Genomic DNA, 21,542 nt, shown 5'->3' with positions numbered 1-21,542 from the left:
GAGAGTAGAGAGCCAGGAGGTCATTCCTAATCCGCCATTTTTGACAATCCCTCGGATTATTTTCTTGATAAGCACCTGGATTTAGGTTGCTAGAATTTTGTTGAGAATTTTTGGATCTATATTCATGAGGGATATTGGTCTCTAGTTTTCTTTTCCTATTGCGTTCTTTCCTAGTTTTGATTATCAGGGTTATGTTGGCATCCTAAAACATGTTGGGGAGGATTCTATCCTTTTCCATGTTATAAAATAATTTCTGCAGGATAGGCACCAGTTCGTCTTTGTAGGTGTGGTAAAATTTGGGTGTGAAACCATCTGGTCTGGGACTTTTCTTTTTATAAAGAAAATGTTTTGTTTTTTTATTTCGGCATATTATGGGGGTACAGATTTTAAGGTTTCAAAAAATGCCCTTTCCCGCCTACCCCCACAAGTCTTAGTCTCCAGCATGACCATCCCCCAGATGGTGCACATCTCATTATGTATGTATATACCTGGCCCCCTCCCCCTTCACCTGCCCAATACCCTATTACTGTAGTACCTATGTGTCCACTTAGATGCTGCTCAGTTAATACCAGTTTGCTGGTGAGTATATGTGCTGCTTGTTTTTCCATTATTGGAATACTTTACTTAGTAGTATGGGTTCCAGCTCTAAACAGGAAAATATAAGATGTGCTATATCACCGTTGTTTCTTAGAGCTGAATAGTACTCCATGGTATACATATACCACATTTTGTTAATCCATTGCTGCTGTGATTGCCTTTGGGGACTTCTTCATAAACTCTTTGCCTAGGCCGATGTCTAGGAGAGTGTTTCCAACATTTTCCTCCAGAATTCTAATAGTTTCAGTTCAAGAAGCTGGTGGTCAAGGAGGAGGAGGAGGTCGAGGGGGCAGTGGAGGAATTGCAGAAGCTGGAAGCGGTCATATGAACTACATTCAAGTAACACCTCAGGAAAAAGAAGCTATAGAAAGGTTAAAGGCATTAGGATTTCCTGAAGGACTTGTGATACAAGCATATTTTGCTTGTGAGAAGAATGAGAATTTGGCTGCCAATTTTCTTCTACAGCAGAACTTTGATGAAGATTGAAAGGGACTTTTTTTGTATCTCACACATCACACCAGTGCATTACACTAAGTTTGTTCACTGGATTGTCTGGGATGACTTGGGCTCATATCCACAATACTTGGTATAAGGTAGTAGATTGTCGGGTGGGGAGGGAGGGATCTAAGATATAGGGCAGGGATAAATACAGTGCATGTCTGCTGCAATTAGCAGATGCCGCGACTCCACACAGTGTGTAAAATATTATACAACCAAAAATCAGCTTTTGCAGGTCTTTATTTCTTCTATAAAACAGTAGGTAACTTTTCCTAGGTTTCACTCTTTTTAGTGTACTAGATCCAGAAACTTAGTGTAATGCCCTGCTTTATATTTCTTTGACTTAACATTGGTTTCAGAAAGAATCTTTGCTACCTATAGGATTTACAGTCTCTGTTTCATGGCAACACTGGATAATGGCTTTGTGAAATTTTAAAAAATTTTGTAGCAACTGTAAACAGAAATGCCAAATTATTGATGGTTAATTGTTGCTGCTTCACAAATAAGTATAAAATTAATTTGTAAGGAAGCCCATTCTTTCATGTTAAATACTTGGGGTGGGAGGGGAGAAAGGGAAACTTTTCTTAAGATGAAAATAATTACTGCTATTTTAAAATTTCTTGATCATTGAATGTGAGATCCTTCTAACATGATTTGAAAAGCTGTACAAGAATAGGCAGAGTTATTTTCCTGTTTACATTTTTTGTTTGTTTTGGGGAAAAAATTGGTAGGTGTCTAATTACTGTTTACTTCATTGTTATATTGCAGTAAAAGTTTTAAAACAACCATTGCATGTTTGCTTTTGATGTATCCCTTTGTAAAATTAGCACTTTTGGGGGCCAATGGAGAAATGCAGCATTTAATCTCCCTCCCTCCCCCTTCCCTCAGCAGAAATGTGTTTATCAGCAAGTCGTGAGTCAAACTTCTGCCCTTTTTTAAAACCCACAAAATGCTGATTCAGTTCAAAATTTATGCAAATGTTACAAAACTGGGTTTCTGATATTTGTAAATGTTTTTCTTTATTAGATAAGAGTGTATTACCATTAAAGTCATTAGTATTATATTGCTTCCAAAAAGAAAAGCACAGAACTATAATCCAGCATCTTTTATTGCATTGGAAAGACTGGTGAAATCTCTTGGAAGGGTGGGAAGATGTGGCTGGAAAAATACTTTGGAAAATATACAATCAAGCTATCTCATGGCATATTAAAAGAAAAATCTTAATAGCAAAAAAAAAAACTTAATACAAAGCTATAGTAATCAAGGAAATGTGGTACTAGCATAAGGATAGACATATGGAGCAATGGAATAGAACCGAATATGTAGAAATAAATCTTTACATTTATGGTCAATTGATTTTTTAAGATAATACAATTCAATGGAGGGAAAGAGTAGTCTTTAGTAAATGGTACTTGGACAACTGGTTATCTGTATGCAAAAGATTGAAGTTTAATTCTTTCATCATGCCATGTGCTAAAATTAACTCAAAATTATCAAAGACCTAAATTTAAGAGCTAAAACTATAGACATCTTAGATGTATTATAGGACTAAATATTATTTGTGGCCTTGGGTTAGGCAGTAATTTCTCAGATATAACACCAAAAGCACAGCCATAAAATAAAAAAAAATAGATAATTGAACTTTATCAAAATTAAAAACTTTTGTGCTACAAATTATATCATCAAGAATATGAAAAAACAACTCATGGAATGTAAAAAATATTCACAAATTATATATCTCATAAGGTACTTATGTATCCAGCTTATATAAAGAACTCTTACCCCGTAATAATAAAAGATAAATAACCCAATTAAAAATGGGCAAAGGATCTGAATAGACATTTTCCCAAATAAGATATACAAATGTTCAATAAGAACATGAAAGACTCAGACTTGTGGGGGGAGGGGGGAAAGGGCATTTATTGAAACTTTAAAATCTGTACCCCCATAATATGCCGAAATAAAAAAAGAAACTTGCATAAAATAAAGACAAATGAATGGAAAAAAAAAAAAAGAACATGAAAGATATTTAGCATTGTTGGTCATTAGGGAATTGCAAATCAAAACTACAATGAGATGCCACTTCACACCCACTAGGATGACTGTAAACAACCAGACAATAACAATTTTTGGCAAGTATGTAGGGAAATTGAGACCCTCATACATTGCTGGTGGGAATTGAAATGGTGTATCTTCTTTGGAAACAGTTGTTAGTTCCTCAAAATGTTAAATATAGAGTTAACATATGACCCAGAAATTCTATTTCTAGGTTTATACTTGAGATAAATGAAAACGAATGTCAACACAAAAACTTGCCCATGAATGTTCATAGTAGAATTATTCATAATAGCCAAAAAGTGGAAACAACTGAAATGTGCATAAATTGATGAAGATATAAATAAAATGTGTATCAATATAATGGAATGTTATGTGGCAACAGAAAGGAGCAAAGTAATGATACATGCTACAATAGTGATGAACCTTGAAATCATTATGCTAAGTGTAAGAAGCCAGTCTCAAAAGACCCACATATTGTATGCTTCTCTTTATATGAAATATCTAGAATAGACAAACCTATAGAGACAAAGTAGACTTCTGACTGACAGGACTGGGCCATGCAAGGAGGAATTAGGATAACTACTAATGGATGTGGGTTTTCTTTTGTGAGTAGCTAAAATGTTCTAAAATTAGATGGTGATGATGGTTTCTTGACTTAGTGAATATATTAAAAGACACTGAATTGTATACTTAAAAAATTCACAAATTTCATGGTGCATTAATTATATCTTAATAAAGCTGTTGTAAATTCTAATTTAATAGACAACTGTTTTGTAAGAAAAAAAAATCTCTGGCTTATTCATTCTATGCATGTCAGCAAACTGAAGCCCATGAGTCAAATCTGGCCTGCAGCCATTCCAATACATTTACCTATTATCTGTAGCTGCTTTTGCAAAGTTTGGTAGAGACAGAGACTACTGGGCCTGCAGAATCTAAAATATTTAATGGCTAACTCTTTACAAAAATTGTTTGCCAACTCCTGCTGTGGAATAGTAAGTAGCATTTAAGAGGAGTGAGAAACATCTATGTGTAGTGACATAGAGATCTGAGACATTATGTTAAGTGAAAATAAGTTGAGAAGAATGTATACGATAGTGATGTCATTTATGTGAAAAAGAAAATAAAACAAATCTAATCTCCTAACAAAAATTATAGGGTTAAATATGTACATGCAGTATTGTGTTATTGCTTGGAACAAGTTCTGGAAAGTTAGCAGTAATCCAACAATATCTCTGGGAGTAGCATTAAATTTTTGAAGTGGTAGTCAAAGTGTACTCTAACCTTCATTTGTGCTATTTTAAACTTTTTACAAAGAAAATGTATGTGTGTTACATAAATAAAAAGATAAATGTAAAATTATACATTATAGATATTTTTGGTTTGTTTTTCAGAGCTCTAAATGATCAAAGTTTGCTTGAGGCTGTAAGTATAGCATTCTCAATTTGAAATTACACTTTTGCCCTTGAGTCTTAATAGACTCTAAACAGTTTTAGAATACATAAAAATAAAGATCTAATGCTTATATGGTTTATTCAAGAGATTTCTATGTATGTGAGCTGGAAAGCTTTGTCTATTTTTTAAAAAATTTATTTCAGTAGATTTAAGGGATACAAGTGGTTTTTTGTTACATGGATGAATGGTGTAGTGGTGAAGTCAGGGCTTTTAGTGCACCCCTTACCTGAATAGTGTACATTTTACCCAATAGGTTATTTTTCATCTCTTATCCCCCTCTCACCCTCCACTTTCTGAGTCTCTAATGTCCATTATACTACTCTGTATGACCATATATACCCAATTGCTTAGCTCCCACTTTTAAGTGAGAACATGTGGTGTTTATTTTTCTATTCCTGAGATATTTCACTTAGGATAATAGCCTATTCTTTTAATTTTACTTGACCTTATTATCACTCAGAAACACTTAACTTCTGAAATATTAAACTATAATATCCTACAGTCTTCTGAATAGTTCCAGTCATTTTCACTTCTAGTTACTTTGCCTCTTTTAGCCCCAATTATAGCCTTACTATACAGATTATGCCAATGGTTCATTATCTTCAGGAGTTCATGAAGACTTTCTTACCTTAAAAACTAAATATCCAGATATCCTTTTTATTTTAAGATGTTTGCTCATCATTATTACTAAAATTATAATATTTGTTTTTAGAAATACAAACAGATGCAAAGTAATTTTGAAGTATTATCAGAGGAGAAACTGATGCTAGAAATTGAACTACAAAAGTTGAAGGATATAGAGGTGGGTAAAATTTTAGTGTCTAAAAATGTCATATAGTACCTAACAAGGTTATTATTTTAGGAGAGGAATCAAAGAGATATTTAAATGTTTTATAATAGATTTTTAATATTAATGATTTGTAGCAGCTGTGCTTTAAAAAAATAAAATAATGTTGTATTCTAAATTACCATATTAGCTATCCAAACCAAAAGGATGCTATGATAAAATAGAGATAAAATTTAAGCATCCCAAAAGAAATTTCTAGGCCAAATATTTAACTGCATTAAATTATCAGTAAATTAAAATTTTCAAATATATTTTCAGTGCATTTTGTGGTATTATCTGCAACTATGTACTATGTGTGTCCCAGTTTGTTATACCAAGCAGAGTAAATAGAAATGCCAAGGATAAAGGAAAATTTGTTTCCTTTTGCATTTTCTCTTTCTCCTTGACATTTTTGGACAGCTTATAAATTCATCCTATAGATAACAAAGTGAAATAGATTAGGAATGAATTTTTTATTAACCAGTTACAAACATAAGATTTGTGGCTGGGAAAATGCTCTTGAATCCACTAATGTTAGTTACTTGATATTTATTCCTTACTAGATAAGTAAGCAGAAATATTAATACTGCCAGGCGATTTGCCATTTAATCAGAAAATCAGTGATCTCACATAGGTGTCAAAGCTAAGATCAGGGCTGTCACATATGTTCAGTTTAGGAATAGTTCCTTTTAGGTATCATTTCAAGTAGGAATAGAATATCAGTACAAAAAATGCTAAAAATAGTAATTCATCAATAGTAAAATCATGAATTGAGTAGGCTAAGTATGAGAATTTTGTAACCTTTTAATCATGTACTGTTAGAGCCACAGTGAATACACTTTTTAGCTTCTTAGATGTCTTGAAGATGTAGCAGTTTCTGGTTTTGCTTTCTTATTTTATTTCTTTAGGTGTTCTGCATCTCATTTTGCTCTAGAGAGCAATGGTTTTTCATGGGCTTGTTCAATATATGGTGGAGGATACAATATGGTTTTCCTGTTCAATCCATAGAAACTTCAGTGTTCATTTGATAGATTATACCTCTTATCCATTTTTGTCTCAGCCTCTGCACATCATTCCCACTTCACTACTCACTTAAGCTTTTAATTTTCTAAAATATATTAAAGTCTAGTGGCCATATTTCTAATGCTTTACATATTTGAAATGTCATCAATGAATTACTGACCTTACCTTCTCTCATTGGAAATTACTTGTAGCACTTCTGATCATTGTGTGAAAGCATGAAGGAGAAATTTGGGGGGAGCATTACTACATATATAGTGGTAATGTTATATTCACATGAGGGTAGCGACCAAGAGTTGGAGAAGTAGTCTGTTTTCAGAGAAGGAAATTTAACATGGGAGTTGGTGGGATAGGATGGTGAGGAGAGAATAATGGCTATAGCATATATCAAACTCAGGATTCCTAATAACAAAGTTATCATTTTTCTTCCAAAGGAAACTTCCTTTCCTAACTTTAATTTTCGTAGACAACTAAGCTTAATAATCAAAAGCCACATTTGATTCTTACTCATATCTGTCAAATATTAATCAGTATTTTCCTATGAATTAGTCAAGTTTCTTATTTTCTTTTGTGTGAGCAGGAAAAACTCACTCTAAATATCTAAAGCAACAAATTTATTGGACAAGTATTAGGGTAATTTAAAAAAATTGAAAGAAAAGTTGAACAACATGTTTGGTGAGGGGTAGAACCAGAGCAACTCTAGGAGTCAAAATAATGAGTTCATGAACAGGCAGTACTTCTGCCCTTTCAGGGAATTTTTAGAGAGGGAACTTATGGCTGTTTATTCCATCCTATGGGATATTGGATCTGGAATTACTCAGCTCCACCTGTTTTCCTTTCATAATAGTCAATTCTTAGAAGATGGGATCTTGCCTGGTTTGGCGCAAGTTTCATTGGGACAAATGGAAATGTGGGAGGTACTGAACCTTTCTAAAATGTGATGCTGTTTCTTAACAAAAGGGAAAAAGGATACTGGGCACACATATCTGTTGTTGTAATGTGTAACATTTTCTTATACCCATTTACTTAGTATAGTAAAAGTCAGCAAACTTTTACTATAAAGGGCCAGATAAATATTTCTGCAGGCTGTTCAGTTTCTGTTGCAACTACTTAAGTCAGTTCTGTAGTATGAAAACAGCCATAGACTATACATAAATGAATGAGTATGGCTATTTAGAATAAAACTTTATTTACAAGCAGGCAGCAGGGCAGATTTGGCCCATAGTTTGCCAACTCCTGATTTATTCCATTTCGGCTATCACCTAGCTTCCTCAAATATCTTTCGAAATAGGATCTCCTAGATGTATATGTTTTTGTATGCTGTTGATGAAAATATCACAGCTTAAAGATTTATTTCTGTACCTTCTATTCTCTTCTATTGGCTTTATCTATTACTGTGCCAATCCTTAAGAATCTTAATGATTACAGATTTAAAATAAGTCTTGATATCTTATAGGGCAAGTCAACCCATATTGTTTCTTTACAAGCAGTTTACTTATGGCCTTTATACTTTCATATAAATTTGAGTTAAACTTGTCAGACTTTACAACTGCACTGAATTTGTACATTAAATTGGAGAGATTTGACCTCTAGGATGTCAAGATGCATCTTTTCATTAATGAACATTAAATGTTGCCATTTTTTGAAGGATTTCTTTAATATCTTATAATAAAATGTTTATAATTTTCTTATAAAATCTTATTTATTTTTTGTTAGATTAATCTTAGGTGCTTCATATTTTTATGCTTTTTTTTTTTTCTCAAGACAAGGTCTGGCTATATTGTGGGCTGGATTGTAGTGGCCTTTTGATAGCTCACTGCAACTTCAAAATCCTGGGCACAAACAATCTTCCTGCCTCAGCCTCCTGAGTAGCTAGGACTACAGGTGCACGCCACCGTGCCCAGCTAAGTTTTCTATTTTTTGCAGAGATGGGGTCTCACTTGTACTCAGGCTAGTTTCAAACTCCTGGCCTCAAGCAGTCCTCCCACCTTGGCCTCCCAAAGTGGTAGGATTACAGGCATGAGTCACCTTGCCTGGCCTTTTTATGCTATTTTAATTTCTACCTTTTGAAATATATTTTCTAAAGAAATAGAAGTGTCATAGATTTTTGCATCTGAAGACTTAGCTACTCTGTCATAATGATTAGATTTTTATTTCCTACTTACATAATCAAAGCATCCATGAATAATAATAGCCTAAATTTTCTTGCTTTCCAATGTGTAACACCCTCTATTTCTTTGCCTTGCCTTCCTGCATTGGAAGGGACCTCTAAAATAATATTGAATAGAATTTATGAGAGTGGGCATTGTTTATTTGTTCCTGATTTTAAGGGGATGTTTTCTTGTTTGCTGTAGTCAGCCAGCACCTCCCTTTCTCTCTCTTTTTCTCGGTCTTCCTGTCTCTTACTCTCTCAATGCTATTTTTCATGTTAAGGGATTTTTATTAATTTGCTATATTTTTGTGTGCTTCATGAAATTCTTCTAGCCAATGTCTGCTACCCAATTCCAAAGCCACTTCTTTATTTATTTAAATTTCAAAATATTAAGGGGATACAGATATTTTTGGTTACATGGATCACTTTTGTAATTCTGGAGTCATATCTATAAGTGCGTCCATCACCCAAACAGTGTTCATTGTAGTGTTAGGTAGGTTTTCACCCACACCCTTCCCCACTGCTTGATTTCCACCGAGCTTTACTTTCCTCTGTGCACATGTGTGCTTATCGGTTAGTTCTAATTTATGAGTAGATATGGTATTTGTTTTTCATTCTTGAGATACTTGGTTTAGGATAATGGTCTCTAGTTCCTTTCAAATTGTTCCAAAAAGCATTAATTGATCCTTTTTATAGCTGAGTAGTACTCCATGGTATACATATACCACATTTTGTTAATCCACTCATGAATCGATGGGCACTTGTGTTGATTGCACATCTTTGCAATTGTGAACTGTGCTGCAATAAACATTTGAGTGCAGGTATCTTTTTGATAAAATGACTTTATTTTCCTTTGGGTAGACCCAGTAGTGGATTGCTGGGTTGAATAGTAATTTATTTCTTTGAGGAATCTCCATGCTGTTTTCTATAGAGGTTGTACTAATTTTCAGTCCCACCAACAGTGTATAAACGTTATTTTCTCTCTCCATCCACACCAACATCTATTGTTTTTGAACTTTTTAATAAAAGACATTCTAATGGGTAATATCTAATTGTGGTTTTCATTTACATTTCCCTGATGATTAGTGACATTGAACATTATTTCATATATTTATTGACCATTTGTCTATCTTCTTTTGAACAACATCTGTTCATGTCTATTGTCCACTTTTTAATGGGATTATTTGTTTTTTTCTTGCTGATTTGTTTGAGCTCTCTGTAGATTTTGGATATTAGCCCTTTATTGGATGTATAGCTTACAAATATTTCCTCCCATTTTGTAGGTTGTCTTTATGCTCTTTTGATTATTTCCTTAGCAGTGCAGAAACTTTTTAATGTAATCAAGTCCCATTTATTTATTTTTGTTATTGATGTAATTGCCATTGGGGTCTTAGTCATAAATTCTTTGCCTAGGCCAATATCTAGAAGAGTTTTTGCTACATTTTCTTTTTTTTTTTTTTTTTTTTTTTTTTTTTTTTTTTTTTACTTTTTAATTAAATGTTATATATTTTTTTTTTTTATTTTGGCATATTATGGGGGTACAGATTTTAAGGTTTCAATAAATGCCCATTTCCCCCCCTCCCCCAAAAGTCTGAGTCTCCATCATGACCATCCCCCAGATGGTGCACATCTCACTCACTATGTATGTATATACCCGCCCCCCTCCCCCCTCCCACCTGCCCAATACCCTATTACTGTAGCACCTATGTGTCTACTTAGGTGCTACTCAGTTAATACCAGTTTGCTGGAGAATATATCTGGTGCTTGTTTTTCCATTCTTGGGATACTTCACTTAGTAGTATGGGTTCCAGCTCTAACCAGGAAAATATATGGTGTGCTATATCACCATTGTTTCTTAGAGCTGAATAGTACTCCATGGTGTACATATACCACATTTTATTAATCCATTCTTTGATTGATGGGCACTTGGGCTGTTTCCACAGCCTTGCAATTATGAATTGTGCTGCTATAAACATTCGAGTGCAGGTGTCTTTTTTGTAGAGTGTCACTGGATCATTTGGGTAGATGCCCAGCAATGGGATTGCTGGATCAAATGGTAGATTCACTTGGATCGCTTTAAGGTATCTCCATATTGCTTTCCACAGAGGTTGAACTAGTTTGCAGTCCCACCAGCAGTGTAGGAGTGTTCCTCTCTCTCCGCAACCACGCCAGCATTTATTGTTTGGAGATTTTTTGATAAAGGCCATTCTCACTGGGGTTAAGTGATATCTCATTGTGGTTTTGATTTGCATTTCCCTGATGATTAGAGATGTTGAGCATTTCTTCATATGTTTGTTGGCCTTTCTTCTGTCTTCTTTAGAAAAATTTCTGTTCAAGTCCTTTGCCCACTTTTTAATGGGGTTATTTGATTTTTTCTTCCTAATTTTCGTGAGTTCTAAGTATATTCTAGTTATCAGTCCCTTATCGGATGCATAGGATGCAAAAATTTTCTCCCATTCTGTAGGCTGTCTGTTTACTTTCATGACTATTTCTTTGGCTGTGCAGAAGCTTTGTAGTTTGATCATGTCCCATTTATTTATTTTTGTTGCTGCTGTGATTGCCTTTGGGGACTTCTTCATAAACTCTTTGCCCAGGCCGATGTCTAGGAGAGTGTTTCCAACTTTTTCTTCTAGAGTTCTAATAGTTTCATATCTTAGGTTTAAGTCTGTTATCCAGCGTGAGTTGGTTTTTGTGAGAGGTGAAAGGTGTGGGTCCTGTTTTAGCCTTCTACAGGTGGCTATCCAGTTTTCCCAGCACCATTTATTGAAGAGGGATTCTTTTCCCCAGCGTATGTTTTTGTCTGCTTTGTCAAAGATGAGATGGCTATATGAGGATGGTTTTATATCAGGATTCTCACATCTGTTCCACTGGTCAATATTCCTGTTTTTGTGCCAATACCATATTGTTTTAATTACTACAGCTTTGTAGTATAGTTTGATATCTGGCATATTAATGCCTCCCATTTTGTTTTTGTTGCCTAGAATTGCTCTTGATATTCGGGGTCTTCTTTGGTTCCATACGAAGCGTAAAATTATTTTTTCTATATCTGTGAAGAATGCTGATGGGATTTTAATAGGTATTGCATTGAATCTGTAGATCAGTTTGGGTAGTATAGACATTTTGATGATATTGAGTCTGCCGATCCACGAGCATGGTATGGATTTCCATCTATTTACATCCTCTGCTATTTCCTTCCTCAGTGTTTCATAGTTCTCCCTGTAGAGGTCTTTTACCTCTTTGGTTAAATATATTCCTAGGTACTTTAATTTCTTTGTTGCTATTGTGAAGGGAATTGAGTCTTTGATTTGGTTCTCAATTAGATTGTTGTTGGCGTATATGAATGCCTCTGATTTCTGTGTATTAATTTTGTATCCTGAGACTTTACTAAATTCATTGATCAGTTCCAGGAGTTTCTTGGTTGAATCCTTGGGGTTTTCTAGATACAATATCATATCATCAGCAAACAGTGAAAGTTTGATCTCTTCTGCCCCTATTTGGATACCTTTGATTCCATTTTCTTGTCTGATTGCTGTAGCCAAGACTTCCAGCACTATGTTGAACAGAAGTGGAGATAGTGGGCAGCCTTGTCTGGTTCCAGTTCTAAGTGGGAATGATTTCAATCTTTCCCCATTCAGTATGATGTTGGCTATGGGTCTGTCATATATGGCTTGTATCATTTTTAGGTATGTCCCTTCTATGCCTATTTTCTTAAGTGTTCGTATCATGAAAGGGTGTTGAATTTTGTCAAAAGCTTTTTCTGCATCTATTGAAAGGATCATGTGGTCTTTGTTTTTGCTTCTGTTTATGTGGTGAATTGCATTTATAGATTTACGTATGTTGAACCATCCCTGCATCCCTGGGATGAAGCCCACTTGGTCGTGGTGGATTATTTTTTTGATAAGTGTCTGTATTCGGTTAGCTAAGATTTTGTTGAAAATTTTTGCATCTATATTCATTAGGGATATTGGTCTGTAGTTTTCTTTTTTTGTTGCATCCTTTCCTGGTTTTGGTATCAGGGTAATATTCGCTTCATAAAAGGTGTCGGGGAGGTTTCCGTTCTTCTCGATGTTGTGGAATAGTTTCTGCAAGATAGGTACTAGTTCTTCTTTGTAAGTATGGTAAAATTCAGGTGTGAAGCCATCTGGACCGGGACTTTTCTTTTTAGGGAGATTTTTAATTGCTGTTTCTATTTCAGCTGTTGAGATTGGTCTGTTCAGGGAATCTATTTCTTCCTGGTTGAGCCTAGGGAGGCTGTGTGTTTCTAGAAATTTGTCCATTTCCTCCACATTTTCCAGTTTGTGTGCATAAAGATTTTTGTAGTATTCATAAATTGTATCTTGTATCTCTTTGGGATCAGTTGTGATATCTCCTTTTTTATTCCTGATGGAGCTTATTAGAGATTTCTCTTTTCTGCTTTTCGTTAGCTTAGCCAACGGCGTGTCAATCTTGTTTATTTTTTCAAAGAACCAACTTTTTGTTTTATTAATCTCCTGAATAGCTTTCCTGTTTTCAATTTCGTTTAGTTCTGATTTGATCTTGTTGATTTCACTTCTTCTGCTGGGTTTGGGGTTGGTCTGTTCTTCTTTTTCCAGCTCTTTGAGTCGTTTCATTAGATTGTCTATTTGTGATCTTCTTGTCTTTTGGTTATAGGCATTTATGGAGATAAACTTTCCTCTCAGAACTGCTTTAGCTGTGTCCCAGAGGAGTTGATAACTTGTCTCTCCATTGTCGTTTTCTTCATAGAAGTTTTTTATTTCCGTCTTGATTTCTTCATTTACGAAGTAATCATTTAGTAGGAGGTTGTTTAATTTCCACGTTTTTGTGTAGAAATGTGAGTTTCTGTTAGGGTTGATTTCTAGTTTTATTCCACTGTGATCTGAGAAGGTACATGGTATGATTTCTATTTTTTTAAATTTCTTGAGATTTTCTTTGTGTCCTAGGATATGGTCAATCTTAGAGAATGTCCCGTGAGCTGATGAGAAGAACGTATATTCAGTGGATTTTGGGTAGAATGTTCTGTAGATGTCTGTCAGACCCAATTGTTCTAGAGTTTTGTTTAAGTCCATTATTTCTTTATTAATTTTCTGTTTGGAGGATCTGTCTCGTGCCGTCAGTGGGGTGTTGAAATCCCCGGTGATTATGGAGTTGCTATTAATCCATTTGCTTAGCTCCAGTAAGGTTTGCTTTATGAATCTGGGTGCACCTAAGTTGGGTGCATATATATTTAAAATTGTTATCTCTTCTTGTTGGACTGTGCCCTTCACCATTATATAATGACCCTCTTTGTCTTTTACTACTTTTGTTGGTTTAAAAACTAAATCGTCTGAAATTAGAACTGCCACACCAGCCTTCTTTTGGCTTCTATTTGCTTGGAATATTGATCTCCACCCTTTTATTTTTAGTCTATGTGCATCCTTGCAGGTTAAATGTGTTTCCTGAAGACAGCATATACTTGGCCTGTATTTTCTTATCCATTCAGCCAGCCTATGTCTCTTGAGTGGAGAGTTTAAGCCATTCACATTTATTGAGAGAACTGATAGGTAAGGTAGATTACTGATCATTCTGTTGGGTTGGATGTTGTTGCTATGATTTCTGTCTTGAGCCATTGTAATATCTGGCCTTTAATATCTTTGGGTTTTGGTTGTTTTTATATCCGTGGATTATTATTATGATGTTCCGTGCATAACGCTGTTTTAAGTACTTCTTGTAGGGCTGGTCTTGTCTTGGTGAATTCTCTGAGCCTTTGCTTGTCTGCGAATGTTTTTATTTCTCCTTCATATATGAAGCTTAGTTTTGCAGGGAATAATATTCTAGGCTGGGCATTGTTTTGTTTCAAAAGAGTGAGAATGGGGCCCCAGTCTCTCCTTGCTTGTAAAGTCTCATTAGAGAAGTCTGATGTTATTCGAATTGGCTTTCCCTTGTATGTCACTTGCTTCTTTTGTCTTACAGCTCTTAGAAGGTCCTCTTTAGTTGATACTTTGGTCAGTCTGATGACTGCATGACGTGACGTCTTCCTGTTTGCATTGAATCTCCCAGGGGTCCTCTGGGCTTCTTGAACTTGTATATCGAGATTTTGAGCAAGGCCTGGGAAATTTTCCTCTATTATATCTTCAAAAAGCTTGTCCAGCCCTTGAGTGTTGTCTTCCTCCCCTTCGGCTAAACCTATGACCCTCACGTTAGGTTTTTTCACATAATCCCACAGCTCTTGTAGACTTTGGTCTTTTCTCTTGTTTCTCTGCTGTATTTCTGTGACTGATTTATTTAATTGGAAGGTGTTATCTTCAAGCTCTGAGATTCTTTCTTCTGCTTGATCTACCCTGTTCTTGAGACTTTCCACAGTATTTTGTAGTTCTCTGAGTTGATTCTTCATCTCCAGGACTTCGGTTAAAGTTTTCTTCACTGTGTCAATCTCTTTGTTGAACCTTTGTTCCATTTCTTGGAGGTTTTTTGTGTTTTCTTGGTGTTGGTTATTGAGTTGTTGTTGCAGCTGGGTGAGTGTTCTTATGATCCACATACGAAATTCCTTTTCTGTCATATCGGTTGCCTGATTTTGGTCGGTGTCCGTTTCTAGGGGGCTGGTGCTCCTCCTTGGGGGTGTGTTTTCCGTTTGGTTCTTCATATTTCCTGAGTTCTTTCGCTGATTTCTTCCCATGTCGATCAGTTGTTGTTTCTTTCCTTAGGTTATTGTTTGGGTATTCACACACCTTGTTTAGTTTCTGAGGCGTTAGGTGGTGCCTGTGGGTGAAATTGGACCACTCCCTGTATATTGAGTCAGTGGGTGCCGTGGAAAGGCTGTGCAAGATGCCGTCCCTGTCAGTAGGTGGCGTTTGCTTGGAGGAACAGGCTATGGTGTTGATTTTGAGTCCTGTTATCAGCTCTCGTTCTGGGCGAAGCTGGGTTGGGTAAGCCTGCCCTCAGACCGTTAGCAGGGGTCAAAGTTCTGTTCTCTGCTGTCAGGGCGGGGCTGGAATGGTCCGCTCAGCCAGAAAGTCTGGGTGTGGGGGTGGGGCTGTCTGAGACCCACAGTCTGCAGCAGGCCTCGCTTCTTTCCACCCTCCCCTACTCCGCAGCTACTCCTGGGCCTCTGCCAGCAGGCCAGACCACAAGCCACCAGGCCTCCCCGGACTGTGATGCCGGCGGGGAGGTTCCCTGCACAGGAATGCCACCTGGGTTGGGCGCACGGCCTCCTCCTGGGAGGAGGGTTGCCCTCTAGGACGCCGATCCGCCCCTGGAGGCACACAGACCTCCGTAGGCTGTTCACGTATAACCCTTCTGTGCCCCGGGCAATGCTAGCCCTTGGTGCAGGGGATCTGGTCTGCAGGTCCGACCTCTGGGTCCCAGAGTTCAAACTGTATTCCCACCAGGGAGAGGGTTTCCGGTCCTAATTCACCCACAGGGAGCCCAAGCTGGGTCTATGTCTCTCAGCCTCTGAGTCGGCACCGTTTTCCTGGGAACACGGTGCCAGCAGCACCTGGGAGGGCGGGCGGGGTCCCAAACGGGAAGGTCCCGTTCCCTGGAGGTGCCTCCGGCTGGTGGCTGTATTGTCTCTCTGGGCAGCCGCGGGTAGGGTCGGCGGAGGGGGGGAGGAGGCAATATGGCGCCTGCCGCGCGGCTCTCCGTGCACACGGAGGTGCCCGGAGGAAGTTGGGAACCTGGTGCCACGTCTGCTACAGGCTCACCGTTGGCAGGCGGCGGCAGTCTCTGGGCTGATGTCCGCAGGTCTCTCCACCCGCTGGGGAGCCCACCAGCAGTCCCGAATGCAGGGGAGGGGTAACAGCAGATCCACCTACCCTTGCCGCTGGTCTCCGGGCTGCTCCGGTGGTCTCAGCCTCCAGTTCTCCTCCGCAGCCTCCTCCCGTGGAGTCTCCCGGGGTCTCAGGTACCCCTCCTTCCGGCCCTTGTCCGCTGTATGCTCGTCTTCTTGCTTCTTTCCTCTAGTTTCTGCTAGAATCAGTCTTTTCTGCAGAGACCCTCTGTCTGGCGGTGTTATTCGTCCGCCATCTTGCTCCGCCCCAAATCCTAAATGTTCTAAATAATTTGATTGTGAAATAAGTTAGGGTAGTTTGTTTTATATTGTTGTGGATTTTAGGGTATTTAGTTTTCATCAAATTTGAAAAAAATTTCAGCCATTATTTCTTCCAGTATTTACTCTCTTTCCCATCCTCCCTTTTCCATCATAAACCCCAATTACCAACCATATTGGTCCACTTAAAGTTGTATCACAACTTCTGATCTGATGTTGATCATCTGAACTGATGATCTGTTCATTACTTTTTAGTCTTTTATCCCTCTCATTATTTTAGTCTTTTTTTTTTTATTTTGGCATATTATGGGGGTACAGATTTTAAAGCTTCAATAAATGCCCATTTTCCCCTCCCCCACAAGTCTGAGTCTGCAGCATGACCATCCCCCAGATGGTGCACATCTCACTCATTATATATGTAGATACCCGTCCCCCTCCCCCCAGCCCAATACCCCATCACTGCAGCACCCATGTGACCAATTAGGTGCTGTTCAGTTCATACCAATTTGCTGGTGAGTATATGTGGTACTTGCCTTTCCATTCTTGGGAATCTTCACTTAATAGTATGGGTTCCAGCTCTAACCAGGAAAATATAAGATGCGCTATATAACCATTGTTTCTTAGAGCTGAATAGTACTCCATGGTATACATATACCACATTTTATTAATCCATTCTTGGATTGATGGGCACTTGGGCTGTTTCCACAGCCTTGCATTTATGAATTGTGCTGCTATAAACATTCGAGTGCAGGTGTCTTTTTTGCAGAGTGTCATTGGATCATTTGGGTAGATGCCCAGCAATGGGATTGCTGGATCAAATGGTAGATTCACCTGTATCACTCCAAGGTATCTCCATATTGCTTTACACAGAGGTTGAACTAATTTGCAGTCCCACCAGCAGTGTAGGAGTATAGAATTTTTTAATTTCCATCTTCATTTCTTCATTTATGAAGTAAGCATTTAGTAGGAGGTTGTTTAATTTCCACATTTTTGTGTAGAAATGTGAGTTTCTGTTAGGGTTGATCTCTACTTTTATTCCACTGTGATCTGAGAAGGTACATGGTATGATTTCTATTTTTTAAAATTTCTTGAGATTTTCTTTGTGTCCTAGGATATGGTCAATCTTAGAGAATGTCCCGTGAGCTGATGAGAAGAGCGTATATTCAGTGGATTTTAGGTAGAATGTTCTGTAAATGTCAGTCAGACCTAATTGTTCTAGAGTTTTGTTTAAGTCCATTATTTCTTTATTAGTTTTCTGTTTGGAAGATCTGTCTCGTGCCGTCAGTGGGGTGTTGAAATCTCCGGCGATTATGGAGTTGCTATTAATCCATTTGCTTAGCTCCAGTAAGGTTTGCTTTATGAATCTGGGTGCACCTAAGTTGGGTGCATATATATGTAAAATTGTTATCTCTTCTTGTTGAACTGTGCCCTTCACCATTATATAATGACCCTCTTTGTTTTTCACTACTTTTGTTGGTTTAAAAACTAAATCGTCTGAAATTACAACTGCCACACCAGCCTTCTTTTGGCTTCCACTTGCCTAGAATACTGATCTCCACCCTTTTATTTTTAGTCTATATGCATCCTTGCAGGTTAGATGTGTTTCCTGAAGACAGCATGTACTTGGCCTGTTTTTTCTTATCCATTCAGCCAGCCTGTGTCTCTTGAGTGGAGAGTTTAAGCCATTCACATTTATTGAGAGAACTGATAGGTAAGGTAGATTACTGTTCATTCTGTTGGGTTGGATGTTGTTGCTTTGATTTCTCTCTTGAGCCATTGCATTATCTGGCCTTTAATCTTTGGGTTTTGGTTGTTTTTATGTTCGTGAGTTTTTATTATGGTGTTCCGTGCGTAACACTGTTTTGAGTACTTCTTGTACGGCTGGTCTTGTCTTGGTGAATTCTCTGAGCCTTTGCTTGTCTGAGAATGTTTTTATTTCTCCTTCATATACGAAGCTTAGTTTTGCAGGGAATAAGATTCTAGGCTGGGCATTGTTTTGTTTCAGAAGAGTGAGAATGGGGCCCCAGTCTCTCCTTGCTTGTAAAGTCTCATTAGAAAAGTCTGGTGTTATTCGAATTGGCTTTCCCTTGCATGTCACTTACTTCTTTCATCTTACAGCTCTTAGAAAGGCCTCTTTAGTTGATATTTTGGTCAGTCTGATGACTGCATGTCGTGATGTCTTCCTGTTTGCATTGAATCTTCCAGGGGTCCTCTGAGCTTCTTGAACTTGTATATCGAGATTTTGAGCAAGGCCTGGGAAATTTTCCTCTATTATATCTTCAAATAGCTTGTCCAACCCTCGGGTGTTGTCCTCTTCCCCTTCTGATAACCCTATTACTCTCACATTAGGTTTCTTCACATAATCCCACATCTCTTGTAGGCTTTGCTCTTTTCTCTTGTTTCTCTGCTCTATTTCTGTGATTGATTTATTTAATTGGAGGGTGTTATCTTCAATCTCTGAGATTCTTTTTTCTGTTTGATCTACCCTGTTCTTGAGACTTTCCACTGTATTTTGTAGTTCCTTGAATTGATTCTTCATTTCCAGGAGTTCGGTTAAACCTTTCTTCATTGTGTCTATTTCTTTTTCCATATCCTGGAGGCTTTTTGTGGTTTCTTTGTGTTGGTTATTGAGTTGTTGTTGCAGCTGGGTGAGTGTTCTTATGATCCACATATGAAATTCCTCTTCTGTCATATTGGTTGCCTGATTTTGGTTGGTGTCCGTTTCTAGGGGGCTGGTGGTCCTCTTTGGGGGTGTGTTTTCCGTTTGGTTCTTCATATTTCCTGAGTTCTTTCGCTGATTTCTTCCCATGTCGATCAGTTGTTGTTTCTTTCCTTTAGGTTATTGTTTGTGTATTCACACACCTTGTTTAGTTTCTGAGGCGTTAGGTGGTGTCTGTGGGTTAGATTGGACCACTCCCTGTATATTGAGTCAGTGGGTGCCGTGGAAAGGCTGTGCAAGATGCCGTCCCTGTCAGTGCTGGCCTTTGCTTCGAGGAACAGGCTATGCAGTTGATATTGTGTCCTGTTAACAGCTGTTGTTCTGTCGGAGCTGGGTTGGGTAGGCCTGCCCTCAGGCAGTTAGCAGGGGTCAATGTTCTGTACTCTGCTTCCAGGAAAAGCTGTCAGGGCGGAGCTGGAATAGTCCTGCTCAGCCAGAAAGTCTGTATGTGGGGGTGGGGCTGTCTGAGACCCGCAGTCTGGAGAGGGCCGCGCTTCTTTCCACCCTCCCCAACTCCGCAGCTACTCCTTGGCCTCTGCCAGCAGGCCAGACCACAAGCCACCAGGCCTCCCCTGACTGTGATTTCGGCGGGGAGGTTCCCTACAGAGGAACGCTACCTGGGCTGGGTGCTCGGCCTCCTCCTGGGAGGAGGGTTGCCCTCTAGGATGCTGATCCCCCCCTGGAGGTACACACACCTCAGTAGGCTGTTCACGTATAACCTTTCTGTGCCCCGGGAAATGCTAGCCCTCGGTGCAGGGGATCTGGTCTGCAGGTCCGACCTCTGGGTCCCAGAGTTCAAAATGTATCCCCACCAGGGAGAGGATTTCTGGTCCCAATTCACCCACAGGGAGCCCAAGCCTGGTCTATGTCTCTCAGTCTCTGAGTCGGCACCATTCTCTTGGGAACACTGTGCCAGCAACACCTGGGAGAGCTGGCGGGTCGGGAGCTCACAGTCTGAGTTCCCCTGAGTCAGCTGTAGGGTCCCAAAAGGGAAGGTCCGGTTCCTTTGAGGTGCCTCTGGCTGGTGGCTGTATTGTCTCTCTGGGCTGCCGCGGGTAGGGTAGGCGGAGGGGAGGAGGAAGTAATATGGTGCCTGCTGCGAGGCTTGGGTCTGTGCACACGGAGGTGCTGGGAGGAAGTTGGGAACCCGGTGCCACGTCTGCTACAGGCTCACCGCTGGCTGGCGGCAGCCGTCTCTGGGCTGGCGTCCGCAGGTTTTTCTATCTGCTGGGGAGCCCACCTGTAGTCCCAAGTGCAGGGGAGGGGAAACAGCAAATCCACCTACCCTTGCCGCTGGTCTCTGGGCTGCTCTGGTGGTCTCAGCCTCCAGTTCTCCTCCGCAGCCTCCTCCCGTGGAGTCTCCCAGGGTCTCGGGTACCCTTCCTTCAGGCCCTCATCCGCTGTATGCTCGTCTTTTTGCTTCTTTTTTCTAATTTCTGCTAGAATCTGTCTTTTCTGCAGAGACACTCTGTCTGGCAGTGTTTCTCGTCTGCCATCTTGCTCCACCCCGCAAGAATACTTTAAAATGCATTGTGAATTCTTCTATAATATTTGTTTTCAAATATTTATGCAAATTTATTCCAACATAATTGAGTAATTTGAATATAACTTGAATTTCACAGGTGCTTATGCACAGTTTCATTGCAAAAATACAAGGTGAAGGCAGAAAATGGATTTATCCAACTACCTTGGTTCACCATGTGTGTAGTGGGCCACAACAGTCTAAATCTACTGCTATAAGTTTTTATTCAATTTTAAATAACCACGTCCACTGCACAATAACTCTCAAGTTGCAACCTATTCATTGCTCACTTCCACAAACAAGCTTCAGGTCTTTGTCAAGATAAAAGGCTATATTTCCCATGGTATTTATGTATTCTTAATGATTTAACTGTATAAAGCTGTAGTACTGTTTTTATTAGGTTTCTATTGTTTTAAACATAACATTGACAATGTTTTTACATGATGTGCACCTAACCCATTTTTCCCATACATCAGTAAGTTTTATTGCATGTATTTCCATTGTAAATTGATTTCAGGAATACATACATTATAATAGAACTGAGTGTAATTTATTACAGGAATTTTAATGTTTTCATATATATTAGCTTATATATAACTTACATTCAATAAAACATTATCACAAACAGTCCAGATGTATCATTAATTTTGTTTTGATTCTATTCAGTCAATTTTT

The 21,542-nt window shown here is 38.5% G+C and overlaps 1 protein-coding gene across 1 annotated transcript in view; it reads left to right on the top strand.

Moving 5' to 3' along the window:
* Window positions 1-21,542, top strand: part of LOC105881715 (coiled-coil domain-containing protein 7) — a 149,167-nt gene that overhangs the window by 89,975 nt on the left and 37,650 nt on the right. The window contains 2 exon segments of the mRNA XM_075997568.1: window positions 4,545-4,575; window positions 5,318-5,407. Of these exon segments, the coding sequence (XP_075853683.1) occupies window positions 4,545-4,575; window positions 5,318-5,407 (121 nt within the window).

This window comes from Microcebus murinus, chromosome 25, assembly GCF_040939455.1.
Source record: "Microcebus murinus isolate Inina chromosome 25, M.murinus_Inina_mat1.0, whole genome shotgun sequence".
Classification (NCBI taxonomy): domain Eukaryota; kingdom Metazoa; phylum Chordata; class Mammalia; order Primates; family Cheirogaleidae; genus Microcebus; species Microcebus murinus.
Note: the sequence above shows the minus strand (reverse complement) of the source record. Positions and strands in the feature narration are given on the sequence as shown.